This window comes from Gavialis gangeticus, unplaced genomic scaffold (genome assembly GCF_001723915.1).
Source record: "Gavialis gangeticus isolate Ggan-Ray unplaced genomic scaffold, GavGan_comp1, whole genome shotgun sequence".
Classification (NCBI taxonomy): Eukaryota; Metazoa; Chordata; order Crocodylia; family Gavialidae; genus Gavialis; species Gavialis gangeticus.
In genome coordinates, this window is record NW_017729029.1 from 34378146 (window position 1) to 34397185 (window position 19040).

Sequence of the window (19040 nt, forward strand, 5' to 3'; positions counted from 1 at the left end):
ATTTATCCCTCAAAGTACATTACCCCTTGCATTTGTCAACACAGAATTCATTTCACTGTGCTGCCCGTTTATCCAGTTGAATCATTCTAGAGTTCTTTGCAGTTTTTTTGTTTCGTTTTCAGTTAATACAGTTTTGAGTGTGCACACAGCGGGCCTCAAACATCCGGTCCCTTGCTGCCTGGCTTTGGGTGTGTAAGATTGCTCGTCGCTCTGTCCCTGAGGTTGTATAGCCCGGATGTCTTGCCCCGGGGTAGCCTCGGGGTAGCCTTCACCCCAATCTTGCCTGCCACAAATTTGTTCATTCTTTCAGTGGTGGGGTCGACTACTAGGGCATATCCGGAGTCGGGAATCTTGGGGTGACGGTCTTCTGCGAGGCTCCAACCTCCCCTACACCTCGCCCTGATACCCAGCCTCGCCCAGTTGTTGACATCTCTGGGCCCGACCCTCGCCTCTCGATGTAATGGGCACTCTGATACAGATATAAAGATCTAACCTGACCCCGAATCGAGCTGATTATGAGACCCTCTGCAGCCTTCCTTCCTACCCCTCCAAAAGTGGGAAACAGAACAACGAAAATTAAGAAAAACACTACCAGTAAAAATCCCTGGCTTCAAACAAAATGGGCTCCCTGGCCTTGAGAATTTCTCACCCTATTAACTCTGTCTTAAGGCACCCCTCTGTCTGGCTGATATCCCTCCTGAGTGCCGAACGGGACTACTACTGGTCCCTCCAATTCAACCCCACTCTGTCCCTCGCCGAGCAGCTCAAACTGGTAGGAACTTGTTTCCTGCAGCCCCTCCCGCTGCTTAGGCTCTCTGCACCCCGTCAGGGTAGACTCTGGGAGCCTTCCCAAACCTGTGTTGATTCCACCTGGATTGCTGGGTCGACTTCCATCACCCTCTCTTCGGGGCCATCTCTGCTGTCGGCTTCTTCATCCAGAGTCCTTGGATTTTCTCCCTTGACTCTGTCACTGTGAATAGGGGCATCCACCACCTCACCACTGGCATCCTCCCTCCGACAGCCTTGGGTGCAGCCTCTTGCCTCGTGGAGGGTCGTCTGGATCCTCCTTGCCCCCGATCGGGGTTCCAAGGGCACCTCTGCTGGCAGCTCTGCTCCGGCTCTCCCCGCTTCTTTTTCCCTTGGACTGCCTTTTATTGTCCCGCGCCAGGTCCGCTCATAATTCTCCGCAGCTGGCTGCAGTTTCAAAAAGACGTGGCTAATCAGCCGCGCGGGTCCCGCGGCCTCTTCCGGTCTCACCACGGCATCAGCTGTAGGTAAGGAATCTCCATTTCTTTTTCCCTTCCCTCACCTTCCCTGTTGTGTTTTGGGTCCTGGGATTCCCCCTTGGCCCCTTGGGGTCTTTTCTCTGTAGTTTCCCTGTGACATAACCCCCCCCCCCAAGCTGCCTTGGGGCATTCCATCGAGGGTCATCGTCTCCCTACCTGGTCGGGCCTGCGTGTCACCTTGTCCTTGTGTCATCTTGTCGTCTTGTGTCATAGTCTCACACCTAGACAGAAAATCTGCGGTTATATTGTTAATGCCTGGGCGGTGTACTATCTGAAATTTAAAAGGCTGTAAGGCCAAAGCCCATTTCATAATTCGTGCATTATCAGTCTTTGCTGTTCTCAGCCATCGTAGTGGCGCGTGGTCCGTTATTAACGTGAACTCTCATCCCATTAAATAATACTGAAAATGGTCTACAGTCCACCATATGGCCAGGCATTCCCGCTCAATAGCGGCATACCTTGTCTCTGCTGGAGACAACTTGTGGCTTGCATAGGCCACTGGTCTTTCCATTCCCTCACTCTCTTGCGTCAGTACCGCCCCAATGGCCATCTCTGATGCGTCTGTCTGTAACACAAAGGGTTTTGTGAAGTTAGGAGCAAGTACCATCACTTCATTGCACAGGGCCTTTTTTAATTGTTGGAAACTTCTCAACATCTCCAATGACCACTTCACCCCCTTTTTCCCTGGCCCCTTCAACGCGTCAGGTGATGGTGCTGCCAGGTCTGAAAAATGCGGCACGAAGCGCCGGTAGTAGTTAACTAGGCCTAAGAACGATCAAAGTTGTTTTGGGATTTGTGGGGCTTGAAACCCCCGTATCGCATTTCCGGGGATTCACAGTGAGTCCTGCATTCCGTAATTCTCCCAGCACTGCCCTTAGGGCCTGTATATGATGGGGCCAGGATTGCATAAAGATCACAATATCATTGATGTACGCAGCCGCATAATTCACATGAGGTGCCAGGATTTTTTCGATTAGGTGTTGAAAGGTCACTGCTGCCCCATGCAACCCAAATGGCATGCTCACGAATTCGTAAAGCCCCCATGGCGTTCCAAAAGCGGTCTTGGGCCAGTCTCGTGGAGCCACTGGGATTTGCCAGTACCCTTTAGCTAAATCTAAGGTGGATATAAATGTGGCTGATCCGATCCTTTCCACCAATTCGGTGATATGGGGCATGGGGAAAGCGTCAAAGATGGCTATGTTGTTCAGGCGCCGGTAATCAATACAAAGCCTCAAGGTTCCATCCGGCTTAGGAACTGGAACCAATGAACTTCTCCAGGGGCTCCTTGATGGTCTAATCACTCCAAGCCCCAACATCTTCTTAATCTCTTTATGTATTTCGCCCATGAGGTGATGTGGTATAGGCCTCCAACGGTCTCAAACAATGGTGCTGGGAGGGGTGCGGATTGCATGACTAACCCCTTGCGCCCATCCCGGCTCCTCTCGGAACACGTCCCTGAATTCCTTGATGAGGGCCCGGATCATCCATCATTGTTCCTCGGGCAGCTCTCCTCTGATCGGAATCTCCCACTCTAGCCCCTCTGCTCTTCCCTCCACCTCCTTTCCCTGGGGTCCAAGGTCCTCTAATTCTTCCTCCACAAACGCTGCCCTACCCTCTGGTTGTTTCCACTCCTGGAGCAGGTTGATATGAAAAATCTGTCTTGTCCAGCGATGTCCAGGCTGGTATACCTCATAATCAACCCGTCCTACCTTTCTAATTATTTCAAAAGGACCCTGCCATTGGGTCAACACCTTGCTCGTGGAGGTGGGTAACAAGACATGGACCTTTTGCCCTGGTTGGAATTCCCGTCCCTTAGCTCGCACGTCATGCCTTTCTTTTTGTTGTTGCTGGGCCTGTTATAGGTTTTCCGTAGCGATGTCTCGCGCCAACTGTACTCGGTGTTGAAATTTTGTCAGTAGGTTGATGTCTCCATACCTGGTGGCGAGGGACATTCCCAGTCTTCTCTTAGCATCTGGAATAGTCCTCGAGGCCAGTGCCCCAAGACTAATTCGAACGGAGAGTACTTCAGCGATTCTGACGGGGAGTCCCTAAGAACAAAGAGTACCAGGGAAAGGAGTAAATCCCATTTCCAGGGTTCTTTTTGTATACACCTGCGAAGAACTCTCTTGATGGTACCATTAAGCCTCTCAACTAATCCATTCGTTTGCGGGTGATACATGGATGTGTGCAATTGTTTTATTCTCATGGTCTGACAAACCGCTTTTAATACCCCGGACATAAAATTGCGCCCCTGATCTGTTAGGATTTCCCGAGGGATCCCTACTCGAGGGATCCCTACTCGGGTGATCCATTTTACCAGTTCTTCCGTGATCTGGGGCGTGGTAACTGTTCTCAAGGGGATTGCTTCTGGATATCTCGTTGTGTAGTCAACTATCACTAGTATGTACTGATTGCCCGTGCTGCTTCGCGGTAAGGGACCCACTATGTCCGTTGCAATCCTGGAGAATGACCAGCAGAGGTTGTAGAGTGGCAGGGCGGGGGCGATCCTTCCTGGCCTTTTGGCACTCGGGGCATTCGGCACATTGTCGGGCCACCTCTTTCCCTAGTTGCAGCCAAAAAAAATACTGGGTGATTCTAGCAATCGTTTTATCATGGGCCATGTGACCCCCGGTAGGGTTAGTATGGGCCAGCCACCATATGATCTTCCTAAAACACGAGGGGACTACTAATTGCGTCCTTTCCGAGCCTCCCGCCCCTTCTCCCATTACTCGGTATAACAACCGATGTCTTACCTCATATCTGGGGTATCTCGTCGAGGCCGAGGTCGATGCCTCATCGGGGTTCTCTGTCACGGTGGCATGCAATTCGTGGAGTTCTACATCTTCCTTCTGTGCCTCCCGGAACTGTTGACTACTGACAATGTTCCAAAAATCAAGTGTCCCTGAGTCGTTTTCCGCCTGTCTGTCCTCCTCTGGTTCACCCCACCAACCTTCGGGCTTCCACAAGTCTCGGCGATTCCTCTCTACATCACGGACCCTTTCCAGGGTATCATATAAGGGGCCCAAATCTCGCCCCAGGAGCATATCGCATGCCTAACGAGGGGCTAGACCTACTAGAAGTTCCCCTTGATGCTCCATCAGCTTTATCCGTACCCACTGCCGGGGAATGGATTGTGCCTCCCCACGTAGGCAGGAGACTCTCACCGGGGCTTCTTTGGGACCCGAACCAGTTGTTACTAAGTTGGCTCTGATCAAAGACTGGGCACACCCTGAGTCGAGGACAGCCCGAAGTGGACAGTTGTTAACCTTAATGCATACCGTTGGTCTGTCCCAAATGGCACTTTCTCCCCCACTACCGAAGCTGCAATTAATTGGTTCCGTATGCAAGCTCTCCTTGTAACCCCCTGTTGCTACCCGAAGGATCTGGATGCCACCTCTCGCCTGCCCGCATAGGGCATTCTTTGGCAAAATGCCCCATTTTCCCACAATGGAAGCAGATGATATCACGGTTTTGCCCCTTGGGTAGGGGTCGCTGTCGTTCCTGGTCCTTTGGATACTGTTGGGGTGGTGCTGTTGCTCTCTTATCCTTAGGGTAGTACCCTTCAGAGGCGGCAAAGGCTTCCGCCAGTTTCAAGGCCTCTTCACAGTTTATCGGGGAATGTTGTTGGACCCACCGTTGTACGCGCTCCTCCAGATCGTTGAGAAACTGCTCCAGGATGATTTGGTTTATTATCATCTCCCGGTCACAGGTCGCTAAATTTATCCATTTCCCAAAGGTGTCTCTCAGATGTTGTAATAAAAGTCGTGGGCGTTTTTCCTCCACTCCCTTCTTGGCTCTAAACAAGTGCCTATAGTATTCGGGATTAATTTCCAATCGATACAATATAGCTGCCTTCATGGCCTCGTAATCTCTGGCCTCTTCTCTGGAGAGCGCCTGATAGGCCGCCTGGGCCTTTCCTACAACCAAAGTGCCCAACTGGCTAGCCCAATACCCCTTATCCAGCCCTGTTAAGATGGCATGTCTCTCGAAAGCTTCTATATAGGCCTCCGTGTCATCCTCGCTTGTCATGCGGGGCATTTTAAATGACATAAGACCGTGTCTCAGCCATTCTTGTTGTTGCCCCAGCATTTGTTGCTGGGGATCCACTACCTGGGTCAATATCTGTAAATTCTGGCCCAACATATCGGGAGGGTTTAGGGCCGCGGGTTGCATTGTGTGCTGTTCTTCCTCACCTGGGTTTTCAGATAAGTTCTCAGCCAATGCACCACTTTGCACCCGGTGGGCTTCAAACATCCGGTCCCGTGCTGCCCGTCTTTGGGTGTGTAAGATTGCTTGTCGCTCCGTCCCTGAGGTTGTATAGCCCGGATGTATTGCCCCAAGGTAGCCTTCACCCCAATCTTGCCTGCCACGAATTTATTTGTTCTTTCAGTGGTGAGGTCGACTACTAGGGCATATCTGGAGTCGGGAATCTTGGGGCGATGGTCTTCTGTGAGGCTCCAACCGCCCCTACACCTCACCCTGATACCCAGCCTCGCCCAGTTGTTGACGTCTCCAGGCCCGACCCTTGCCTCTCGATGTAATGGGCACTCTGATGCAGATATAAAGATCTAACCTGACCCCGAATCGAGCTGATTATGAGACCCTCTACAGCCTTCCTTCCTACCCCTCCAAAAGTGGGAAACAGAACAACGAAAATTAAGAAAAACGCTACGAGTAAAAATCCCTGGCTTCAAACAAAATGGGCTCCCTGGCCCGGAGAATTCCTTTCCCTATTAACCCTGTCTAAGGCACCCCTTTGTCTGGCTGATATCCCTCCTGAGTGCTGAATGGGACTACTACTGGTCCTTCCAATTCAACCCCACTCTGTCCCTCGCCGAGCAGCTCAAACAGGTAGGAACTTGTTTCCTGCAGCCCCTCCTGCTGCTTAGGCTCTCTGCTCCCCGTCAGGGTAGACTCTGGGAGCCTTCCCAAACCCGTGCCGATTCCACCTGGATTGCTGGGTCAACTTCCATCACCCTCTCTTCGGGGCCATCTCTGCTGTTGGCTTCTTCATCCGGAGTCCTTGGATTTTCTCCCTTGACTCTGCCCCTGTGAATAGGGGCATCTGCCGCCTCACCGCTGGCGTCCTCCCTCCGACAGCCTTGGGTGCAGCCTCTTGCCTTGTGGAGGGTCGTCTGGATCCTCCTCGCCCCTGATTGGGGTTCCAAGGGCACCTCTTCTGGCAGCTCCGCTCCGGCTCTCCCCGCTTCTTCTTCCTTTGGACTGCCTTTTATTGTCCCGCACCGGGTCCACTTGTAATTCTCCGCAGCTGGCTGCAGTTTCAAAAAGATGCGGCTAATCAGCCACGCGGGTCCCGCCACCTCTTCCGGTCTCGCTGCAGCGTCAGCTGCAGGTAAAGGAATCTCCATTTCTTTTTCCCTTCCCTCGCCTTCCCTGTTGTGTTTTGAGTCCCGGGATTCCCCCTTGGCCCCTTGGGGTCTTTTCTCTGTAGTTTCCCTGTGACAGAGTCAACTGAGTTACCCACTTCATCTACCTTATTTCTAGATCATTGCTAAATATAGTTTTTGAATATACCAGTTCAAATAATAGTTTTTTTGAGCCACATGTCAGATCGTTTTTGCCTTGTTGAAAAACAAGCATATCTTTCTACATTTCTTTTTTTGTTAGCCAGTTGTCAAATAAATCAGGATTTTGCTTTGTTTCATGACGGCATACTTTCTTTAATTGCTTTTTATAAAGGATTTTTTGACAGATAAATAAAATAAACTTTTTTTTTCCTTTCTATTCTTGCTGAATAACTCAATATGTGCTGCTTGTTTAGAGAGTCATAGTTTCTTATGTAGTGCAGCTGTTCAGGTTTCTCTATTTCATTTTGTGACACTAGCCATAATGGCATGGAAGCACTAAAGGGACCTTCAAAAGTGACCTATGCCTTCTTATATTCTAACTTTTTCTGATTTGTTTATGCAAGAACTCTTTTAAAAGCTATCTGTCAGTTGTGTTAGTGCTTACAAAACAGTTCTCAATTTTTTGTTTAGAAATTACTTTGCTTTAGAATAAATCTCCAAAACACTGGGTTTTATTAACTTTATACAATCTGAGACAATACATTACAAAGATGTGATCAGTGGAACCCACACACACACTCTTACTTTTACTACCCAAAGCTTCAGGGAACCTAAGACCCTGCTTGATGACCCAGGCCCACCTCTTATACATTTATGAAAAGGCCACTCCTGCACTGCTGTACTTCTGGTTTCTTGAGAGAAATTGTATAACCCATTGGTCTTTCAATGAATCTTAGTGCCTGTCCCATGTATTGCACTGTAGTTTCTTATCCAGCTAATCTTGTCACAATCAAGGAGATTTGAAAAACAAATATTCCAGTCTATGTATCTGAATGTAATATATTTTTTATTTATTTAAATAGCTGGGACAATAATGAAAGAGAGAGGATGAGTCCTTGGGACATGGAACCAATTCCAGAAGGAAGTAAATATGCTTTTGGATTCAGTTATAACTTCTGTATCTGTACAGATTCTAGAAGTTTGGCACTTGTAGCTCACTGTCTTTTAACTCTTTACGTTTCATGTAGCTGCTTATCCAGAAGAGATCGGTGCTGGAGTTCCTGTGACCCCAGAAGAACTAACAGCTCTGCTGTACAAACCCCAAGAAGGAGAATGGGGAGCCCATTCCAGAGATGAAGAATGTGAACGAGTTATTCGGGGAATTGGTCAACTGCTTTCCCTTGGTATGTTGGGCAGAAAAGAAACTGTGGCAGTGTCACAAAAGTCAGTATGACACTAAATGACTCTCTGAGGAGGAGAAATGTCTTAAGAAAATAATTATAAATAGCTTTTCTTATTCTATAAGGTACCTTCCAAAGGTACGTACCTGTTTCTAGTGCTTAATCGTGCTCCCCTTAAAGTTAGTAATAATGCCTTATTAACTTGAGTGGGAGTAGATTCTAGTGATTAATGAATAAAATTCTTTTAGGCAAATAGTCTAGTCTCAGTTTTTTAAATTGTTATTTAAATACTATTAACTCAGAAGGAAACTGATTTACAGTTTTGATAGTGGGCACCTATGCTGCTACGTTTGTGTGAGATGTTGTTTTTCAGCGGTAATGCTGGATACTTGAATGGAAGGCTCGAATGCAGTTTTTAACAAAAAATGTGTTTTGAAATATAACTTACAGGGAAAATTATATTCATCCCATAGGCATTCAGAATGGTTCATTGACCAGATTTTCTGTTGCGTCAATCTTTAATTATTGTTGAATTTCCCTTTTATAAAGAACACAGTTCTAAATGTCATGATCTATGAAGCCTCATCTATAGGTTTTTTTTCTCTTGTTTTTAGAAATTGCTAACCCCTTTGCAGTTCCAGTGGATCTTAGTGCCTATCCCATGTATTGCACTGTAGTTGCTTATCCAACTGACCTCAACACAATCAGGAAGAGACTTGAAAACAGATTTTATAGGTCAGTTTGATTATTGGTTTCTAATTTTATGTTTACTATGCATTGTGTTATGTATTCCTTTTTAAAATTGGAATGATCTGCTTAGTTCCATGAGCTGCAACCCAACAGATAACTCCAGTGAATACTGTAATTTATTGTAATGTAGTAAATCCCTTCAGCATGTGGATAGTATAAGAATAAAACTCTGTACAGCATCTTTAAAGAGTAAGTCTTGATAAACAAAATTTCTCTTTTGATCAGAAGCCAAAAGTAGATTTCTGAATTTTGACTGCTTCCTCCAGCTAAGAGTTTGTACTGTTCTCTCTTGCTGCAAATATGAGAGAGGGTGGATTGACTTAACCACCTCTCTTCTGCTTTTGTGCCAGATTCTTTGTCTTCTGTACAGCAAGCACAACTGATTTAGTATTATTAATTTGAAACCTATAGCATCTCAGTTTTTATGATCTATGTAGGGGTAGCCATGGAATGCTTCCTTTTCTAGCACCTGGTGCTTTCCCTGAGAGAACAAAAATTTATCAATTTTCCATTCCAGGAATGGGATCACTTAGTAATTCCTTTGCTGTGCTTGTTTCTACCGTATGTTCTATGCCAACGTGGCTGATCCTTTAGGTAGCAAAGGGCCAACTAAATGGAGGCCTAGTGCCTTGCCATGTGAGGTAACCTGTCTTTTACTGGAGCTAGGCTAACAGGGGCTTCTTTTCTAGCTAAGTTTCATAGACACAGAAGGAAAGCTAACAGAATATTTCCCTTTTCAGGAGAATCTCAGCATTGATGTGGGAGGTACGATACATTGAACACAATGCTAGGACTTTCAATGAGCCAGATAGTCCTATAGTTAAAGCAGCCAAAATTGTAACAGATGTCTTATTACGCTTTATTGGGTGAGCACTTTTTGTTTCTTTATAGTCCGATATTTCTGAGTTCGAAAAAAATTTCTCAAGTTAATTTTGAATTTTCCTTTTTCCAAAGGGATCAGAGTTGTACTGATATATTGGAAATATATAACAAAGTGAAAGCGGAAGACCTAAGCAGTACAGATGAAGAGGAGGAGGTAAGAGCAGGAACATAATCACCAGAACTTAATTTACTCTGTTCAGTGGCTGGAAGGAATGAGTAAAGAGTTTAGTAGGTATTTTTAAGTATCACTTTGGCTTTTGATGCAAGGTTGTTTATGATATGAAGTGGTATAGCAAGGCTTGATTAATACGCTCTTGTCATTTAGTAAAACATTATTTGAAGCTGGTTGGTCATTGGATTTTCTCTGATTGCATGAAGTGTTATTCTTATAGAGACAGGAAATGCTAATGAGAAAGGAGAGGAGGGAATAAAATGGATACTTGTAATATTACTTTGTTCATATTTGCAGTCTTCCCAACCTTCAAAGTGGCACCATAATAGATTTTGTCCTCTTCCGGGACTGGCTAATAAAATTGCTTCAGGGTTAAAAATTATTTCCTTTTTAATCCTTTCTAAAAAGTGCAGTTTGTAAGACCATTGTATAGGGGTGCATGGATAAAGATTTTCTTGCCCAATGCTGATAGCCAATGATTAACCAACCATATCAACTGATGCTGATCCGATTACCCTGTATTTAGTAATAGGGCAAGGCATTTTAAACTACTGACATAAATAAACTTTTTTTTGTTTACTTGGTTTGCGTTTTGTGCACGCACACCCCCCCCCCAGCTCCGGCCCTCAATGAGGAAGGTAGTGTGACCACCTTTTCCCCATGCATGTCACTCCCTTGCCCATGGCTCCTCCATGCTGCCACCCCGGGCGGGCGGGGCGGCCTCGTGTGCAGACAATGGTGCTGGGCACATTTGGAGCCCCAGAGCACGCCATTGCCTCAGTAGTGGTGGGCCCCACACAGCTGAGTTTCTGCAGCCACTGGGGAGAAGCCACTTTTGCAAAGATGCCTGGTGCCTGACAGAATGGAGTGTCACTTGTGCAGTGCCTTATCCTGTCTGCACACAGCCCAACATCTTCACGGCAGCCCTGGCTTTTGGGCCCTTGCTGCACTTGCAGTGTTGCCATGGTAGTGGTGGCAGCAGCAGGAGCTGGTAAAAGGGGTGCACCGATAGAGATTCTGGGAGCAGATACCAATAGCCCACATTTTTAAGGACCGTATTGGCCAATACTGATCTGATTTCTAATATAGCTGTGTGGCTGGTAAGTCTGTTGTGCTAGACAGGGAAGGGGGAGGGAAGGGATGTGGGGACAGATCAGTGCTCCCTGCGGTGAGGGAGGGCGGGGGCAGGGGCAGGCGCTGCCCAGCCAGGGTGGAGTGGAGGTGCAGGACAGAGCCGCAGCTTGACAGGGGTGTAAAATTTGGGGTGGCTGCAGCCCCCAACTGTGAGCCCCTGCCATGAAAAGCCCAGCACAGCCCCAGCTCCAGCCCTTCCCCACCCTGCCCCTTGCAGACCCGGGAGACCCCCCCCGCCTCCCCCCGTGCCCTCCTGGGGTGTGCGCAGCAGTTGGAGTCACACCCCCACTCCCAACGAGCCACAGCTCTGTCCTGTGCCCTGGCTATACAGAACCTGCCCCTGCCCACTCCCTCCCTTACCATGAGGAGCATTGATCTGAGCCCTGACATCCCTTCCCTCCCCTTCCACCACAACAGACTTACCAGCCGCATGCAGCTCTCCATGCTGTTGGGCTCTGCTCCACGCTGCCTGCATGCTGCATTGTGGCTGTGCCCACGCAGGGGCGTTTATCAGCCAAATTATTGGCCATATCAGGCTGATTTCCAATACAGGCAAATTTCTTTATATCTGTACTGATCCGATATGAGACCATTGTATCAGTGCACCTCTAGCCAATAACCATCCCTTGTTGCTGAGCGCAGCACTCTGTGACCTCTGCCTGGTGCCCCTTCCATTTCCCGCTGCTTGCTGGGACCTGTAGTCTGTCAGTGGCTTGGGCCACTGGTGGAGTGCGGGAACTGGATTGCGTTTTCCAGGGTGCTCTGGGCAACGTAGCCATAATTATTGGCTACAATGACCAAAAAAACCCCATAACTGATAATATCATTTCTCCTTTTACTGGTGCCGATCCAATAGCCAACCAATGTATCAGTGCACCCCTAATGTTGTAATTGTTTTCACATCTTTGAATGAAAACAGGTTGCTATCTGAGTGTCTGTAACAAATGAATAAACTTCACACATCATTCACAGCTTTTTATAGTAGGACAGAATACATGCAGTAGAATAACAACTCCGTGTGAAGGAAACACAAGATTTGTTTTTAGTCTTGCCTTAATCGCTGTTGCAGTGAACTGAAATTTAATACTTTCTGCAGCGGGAAACCCCTGGTGTCTAAACAGAGCCCATATTAGCTTCAGAGGTACTTCGTGTATTGTCATCTTAGATCCTGAACCTGCAAGGTATAGGTTTATTTGTCCAAACTAATTTCTTAATACTGAAATTAAGAAAATCAGTACCCCTGTAATGCCAAATTTAGGGTTCACTGTGCCCTTTTATGACCTCATGAGCACCTTTTAAAATGCAAAAAACAGAGTTTCATGAGTTGGTCTAAGGAAAGTGTGACCCTCGAGTAACACTTAGTTATTTTGTTTTAATTTTGCTTTAATTCTACATGCTGTCACTTGTGATTGAATGTAATCATTACCCTTTCCTTTAGGTGGCAGAAGTAGATGTGGATTCAGATGCTCCTGGAACCTCCTCTGGGAAAAGAAGAGTGAGTAAATAATTTCTATAGGGTTTATTTTATTTATGAGGAAGGAGGTGAAATGGTACTCGGAATTAACTACACTTCTTTAGGTCTTGAAAGGCTTAGCTGTACACATACTGCAGTCACTGTGACTGTCTCAGTGCATTACATTAAACATGCAGAATCAGGTCTTCATTTTGGTATGGAAAGTAATGAGATTGTTCAGTAGTTGTTACTCTCCTGATTCTTGGGCATCTATAACAGAGTATTAATCCAGTTTTCTGTCTCCTTGTGTTTCGTCAGTCAGAAGATGATGGAAATGGACAAAAATAGAATTTTTTTACTATATAAACATATGGTTTCTGTACTAATGGCCAGAAGAGGTTGTTAATATTAATCTTAACTATTAATGCTTACTCATTAATTATCATGGGAAGCTCTATAAATATCTCTTAAGATGACAAGGCATTCTGGTTTTTCTGAAAAACAAAGCTCTGACCCAGCCCTCCGGTACATGAAGTTATGTATGGGTTAAAGTTTGAGCACATTATTAGAATAAAGAATATATTTACATTATATTTCATATTCCATGCTGCTGTACTGTAAGCAGAGTGTTTTATTTATTTTTCAATATTTTAAATTATGGACTTAAGTTTTGAAGTATGACTTGAGCAAAATGGACAACAATTTTAGGCCGAAGCCAATAGGGAAATCTATATATTCTAAAAGGTAATGAAATAAAGCTTTTGTTTTGTTTCCTTTAAAATCTTCAGGTAAGACGGCCAATAAAAAGGCAACATGTCAAAGCAAGCCCTGATGCTTGGAAAGAGCAATGCAAACAATTGTTAAACTTAATTTACGAACGTGAAGACTCTGAGCCTTTTAGGCAGCCAGTTGATCTCTTTTCCTATCCCGTAAGTGTACTTTTTATTTCTATAAGTTAAAAAGAGTTCATAGTGTAATATTTCAGTCATAAGAATTCATATTCACCACATTGCTGGGCATGTTACTGAACTTTGAGTTCCCAGTCAGTCTTTCTTCTTTCACAAATAAATGTATTTGCTCTGAAAAAGTAAAAGAATAATAGCCTGGGATTGAGTCTAGGGTCAGTACAGACTGGAAATATGACCTGTCCCCCAATAATGCTCTTTCACTGTACTTCAGTCTTGCTTCATACCCGTGTACTGTTCCTAATCCCAGTTGCTTAAGTGAAAACTGCAAGAGACATCCTATTAGTGGTGCTGAGTGCAGAGGAAGTGGATTAACCTGTTAAACTCATTTGCAGCTGTGATGAAATGTGAACTCTAGAGCCATAAGTGTAACTCTTATAGCTAGAAAATTTAAGTTAAGTGAAAAATTGAAGCTGTGGAACAGTCTGATTGTTAGAGGGTTAGGATAATGTGAGAGGTAAGTGACTAAATGGGGTTGAATTAAAATGGGTGATATTCACTTATCACTGGTTCCCATCAATTGACTAATTGTTAATATATTTTTTAACATTATTCTCTTAGGACTACCGAGATATTGTAGACACTCCTATGGACTTCAGCACTGTGAAAGAAACTTTGGAAGCTGGAAACTATATGAGTCCTCTGGAATTTTACAAGGATATTCGCTTAATATTCTGCAATTCAAAAGCTTACACTCCAAATAAAAAGTCACGGGTAAGTGATACAGAATTTGTCCTCCTTTGAGTGATTCCATGTGCTGTGGGTGTGCATGCACCTCAGACATTCAGTAGGAGATATTTTGCCATAACAGCATGGCTTACAATAGCCCCAAACCTTCCTTAAGTTTTGCATCAAAGAACAAGAGGGCAGTGTGCATGCTTCCTGCTTTTTGGTTCTTCTCAGCCAACTCAGCACCAGACATAGCACTTAACATCAGCTTGTGTTTACAGCCAACAAGCTTGTTTGAAGCCTTCCTTAGAAACACTTCTTTCCACTGTTTTTCTCTCTGCAGTTATTTCAGTTGAAGTTTGGCACCCTTTTGAGTATCCCCAACCCTGTTTATTTTTTACTGTGCCACATGTACCCGCTCTTCTAGATGGGTATGTGGTAGTAAACATTTTCCGTCAAGCAGTTGTAGATGCTGTTGATATTGCCTTTGACATCCATGGCTACAGCTGTTATTATGAGACATTCCTTCTGGTTGCAAGGACTGTTTTTTCTTAAGTAGGTCCAAATATACCATGGAGTAACCTCATATCGGAGGGCTCAAAGCTGTTTATCATGAACACTTATCATGTGCTTCACATATGAAAGGATTTCAGGGATAGTTTTTGTTCCCTTGGAATTTATCTGCCAGGTCCCAAGATGAAACTGGAATATTAGCTGTATTCTATCCATAAGCATTTTTAGCATTCCTCCTCTACTTCTCCTGTCCTTGTGTGTCGATCTTCAGAACTGTCCAGAAAGCATCAGTAATTCCATAAGTACCAGTATTCCTTAGTTGCATTGGCTGTCTTGCAGCATATTTCAGATAGCAAGGCTGCACCAAATGATCTTATCTGCTCCTCTCTTCCCTTCAACAACCACCTGGCCGCCTTCCATTTGCATAGATCCAAATCTTTACATCAGACTACTTAGTTCTGGATATTGTCATGACTGGATATACTGTTTGGTTTGCTACCCATGCCAAATGCCCCTTCTCTGTCCTTTTTCTTAAAGACCCTTCTCACAAAACTTTGCTACAGCAGACAGTAGTCTCTGGTAGCCTCTGGGGCAGTAGAAGTACTCCTGCATCTCAGAGGACATAGATTCTCCAGTGGTTACTTCCTGGTTCCAAAAGACACAGGACATTTCATCTTGGATGTAAGAAAGCTCAGTGCCTTCATTTTCAGGCTCGTGTTCAAGGTGGCCTAGTGGTCACTAGGCCATCTGAGTAGTGGTGACCTATTGACTATCCAGAAGATAGTCTGTTGACTTACAGGATGCTTATTTCCATATTGCCGTTAGACCCTTGCATAAAAAATATCTTTGGACCTCTACCAGTACAATGTCCTCTTTGGCCTTTTGACAGTCCCACTTCATAGTTTCTAGGGTCGGAAGGGACCTGAGTAGATCATCTAGTCCGACCCCCTGCCATGGCAGGAAAGAGTACTGGGGTCAAATGACCCCAGCAAGGTATTCATCTAACCTCCTCTTAAAAACTTCCAGGGTAGGAGCCTGCACCACTTCTCTCAGAAGCTGGTTCCAGATCCTAGCCGCCCTGACCGTGAAGTAGCACCTCCTGATATTTAGCCTAAGTTCACTACAGTTCTCTTGGCTGCAGCCACATACCTCAGGAGTCATTGTCTAACCCTGTCTGGATGACTGACTTGCGTGACCCTAAAAACCACAATGTAGCTCTTCTGTACTCTGGGTCTGTCGATTAGCACAAGTCCAGTCTGATTCCTGGGCAGAGCCTTGAATTCAAAGGAGCCAAAAGAAATGGCCCTACTTCCCCCAAGAATGTTTCCAGTCCTTACAAGAGCTAAATTTGATCTTAGCCCACAAGAAGCTGGTTGAGACCTGCACCATGATGACAGTAAAAACTGACTCTCAATTCTTGGTCCCATGACTACCAGTTTGGTTTGTTGGTTTATTGGGATTTTTTTTGGAGAGGATGGGGTTGACACTGCATGCCAGATTTCACCAGGGATAGCTGCAAACTGGAGATTCCTACATTTCTGGGCATCATGTATGAGAGACAACATCATACTAATGTTTTATATTAGCAGGCAGGGTAGAGGGAGATCTGCCCCCCTGTGAAGGAAAGAAATCCTGTGGTCCTGGTACATCTTTGCATCATATACACTTGTCTTCAGTGAACCTTCCAGGTCTTCAAAATACCAAGCTAGACAGTCTCATCAGATCTGTCTGACTACACCATTAGTAGATCAGGGGCTTGGTTTTCTGGCCCATCCTTGCTGACTTGTGTGCGTAGGATGTTAACAGGAAGTGCTAGTCCTTCTGCCACAAGTAAAGCCTCTATACATTCTGCTTGTTCGGTGCTTTCCTTGTCTTCTGATCCAGAGGCCACCTGTATGGCTTCCTCCCTATACTTCTGATCCCACAGGATTAAGTGAGACAGAACTCAGTGTGAAGAATTCTGGTAATCCCCATATGACAGATAATTTTGACATAAGTACTCTCAGATGCAGGATAGAGGGAGCTTGCTTCACCCAGACCTTCATGTACAGTCTGGGTGCTAGATGACTCTAAAGCAAAGGGCTCTCCCTGAGTAAGGAACATCATTATTCACAGCAAAAATGACTTCACTAGATGTGAGCTATGGTTCTGAAGTTCAGCACTGAGGTCTTTGTGCCAGCCAGGCTACATGTTTATCATATTGTGGCTGAAGAGGACATACTAGTTTCTTTCATACAACAAGTGCATAAGCAGGACACCTGAGATCTCTGGCTTTCAGCTTTCTGATTTGACACTGAGTCAACACCACAGGTGTGTTTCCTGTGTTAAGTCACAGGTGTTAGTCTTTAAGACAGCAGCTTCATCTGATCTCAGAATAAAAATTTAGTGGAAGGATAAATCCTATGTAAGATATGGCCATTGTAAATGTCTATAAAGCTCTTCCAGTTCTTTTTTACAAGAGGATGCCCTACGTGATTGGGGTAATTCTTATTCCTTCTTGGAGGGTATGGCTGTGCATGAATGGACATCTGTGTGGTTTATTACTGCTCTTTGACAGTAAAGAATCAGTCGCTTTCCAGTCTAGATGATAGGGTTCTTTTATAGACTTGGCATGGGATTCAAGGATTTCCATAGTTCTCATACACTGTGTCCTTGGGTTTTTTTCTGCACTTCTGTTCTCATCAGAGAGTTGCCTCTGTTTTTTCCAGTCTAGACATCACTAATAGTTGGCTGAAATTTTCACAGAAGTCTTTAACAGACTTTCCAGCCAGTTCACCACCCTCCCCTTGTTTTGGGTTCTTGCATTCTGCAGTGCTATTGTTGGAGTTTCAATGTAAGCCACCTTTCAAGCCTGTTGGAATTTGGAATTCAGGTTGGGATAAAAAAAGTGAACATCTCCCTCAAGGATTTAAAACTGATTTAAAATAGGATTGTCAGTGACTGGAATTTCAGGCTGGACAGGGTACACCAGTGGAGGTCACGTGAGATTCTGGAAGAGGTCAATTTCTTGCGCTCAGACCAGAAGCATTGGCAAACACTGAATTGTCTAATCTGGGGTGCTTGGCCTCTGGCTCCAGATCATCTGGCTCATGGGGTCTGAAAATTTGGCAGCGGGGAGGTGGTGGCACTCCTCTGCTGCTAAATTTTTGGACCCATGAAGTGCCCTGCAGCTGGATATCATGGCCCTGCTGCTTCCAGAGCCTGTTCCTGGCAGGCAGGGATGGCACAGGCCTCTGGGACCCCACCTGAGTGTATGGGTCCTGGCAGAGCAAGTGCAGGACCTAATCTAGCCCATAGACCTGCTCTGCATTGCTCGTCTGGCCCACAGAACCAGAAGATTGAGCACCACTGGTTGAACCAGTAAATCATGTGTTTACCTGGATTTATTTTGAGACTAGAGATTTATAAAAGTAATTGATATGGATTGAGGCCCTGATTCAACCTGTCAAATTTTGTGAACTGAAAAAACCCATCAGGAGCCTTCCATCCTGAACACCTTGCTTCTGCTGGCCCATATTGCTTAAGCTATCTTGTATTATGCCTTTCTTCCAGCTGAAGTCTACATTTGTAGAAGGCAGCAAATATAGTCACCATCCTCAAACATTAAACTGGGATTACCCTTGTAGCTATAACCAAATTTTCCTGCTCTCTAAGCCATTTAAACTTGGTATGTGATTTCTGGAAGAATTAAACTCATAGCAGAAAACCTTTTACTGAATGAGTAAGCCAGCTCCTGCCTGTGTTGTTTCATTGAAGATCCACTATTATCTGCAGCAGATTACACTGAATTATCTTTTGAAGCAAAGGAAGAACGTGGGGCAGTTTATTGCAGTTTATAATTCAGTATAGTAACATGTTTTGGTATTGAAGCTCTGATAATTACTCACAGGTTCATCAGCTTATGCACTTCATAGAGGAGTTTCTACCCAACAGATTTTTTGGGTCCTTCTCAACAGTTGCATGAACCACAAAGAATGGCATTCCTTAAGGCTCTGAACATGACACACTCTTTCAATTTCTGACTTGGATTTCTGACAATTGTTCAATTTCTGACAAGGAAGCCAAAGCTGATGTGTGGTGATGACTTCCTACTTTTTTGTGCAGGCAGGAGTTTTGATGCAATAGAGACAACACTTGTCGGTGGCCCACAGTCTCAGAAAAAAAATCTATAATCAGTGGTATCTTTGACTTAGTAAGCAGAAAATCAGTTTCCTCAGTGTTTCACTTGAATAGGCATCATTACGCATCACATCAACTTCTTTCATGCTACTCTGCTCCAACTGTACAGCTGTTTTTCTCTTTTGTCACTTACCTTGATAGGATACTAAAGCCCCTGACAGATGTTAAAATAATGGTGCAGTTGGGATCAGAGAATTTTATGCCCCATCCCAAACATTGGATGTCCATTTGTGCCAGATATGCGATGTTTTGGGGTAGGCATAAAATTCCTCATATCTCAATTGCACCACGGTAGAGCTGCCTCAGTCCTCATTCTGCAGATTGGTCA

At 45.2% G+C, this 19040-nt stretch overlaps 1 protein-coding gene across 1 annotated transcript in view; it reads left to right on the top strand.

Moving 5' to 3' along the window:
- BRWD3 (bromodomain and WD repeat domain containing 3) overlaps positions 1 to 19040 on the top strand; it is a gene marked incomplete at its 5' end in the record, with an annotated part of 122000 nt that overhangs the window by 86714 nt on the left and 16246 nt on the right. The window contains 8 exons of the mRNA XM_019521031.1: positions 7678 to 7739; positions 7843 to 7998; positions 8610 to 8730; positions 9486 to 9611; positions 9700 to 9781; positions 12372 to 12428; positions 13175 to 13315; positions 13913 to 14065. Of these exons, the coding sequence (XP_019376576.1) occupies positions 7678 to 7739; positions 7843 to 7998; positions 8610 to 8730; positions 9486 to 9611; positions 9700 to 9781; positions 12372 to 12428; positions 13175 to 13315; positions 13913 to 14065 (898 nt within the window). The remainder of the gene's footprint in view (positions 1 to 7677; positions 7740 to 7842; positions 7999 to 8609; positions 8731 to 9485; positions 9612 to 9699; positions 9782 to 12371; positions 12429 to 13174; positions 13316 to 13912; positions 14066 to 19040) is intronic.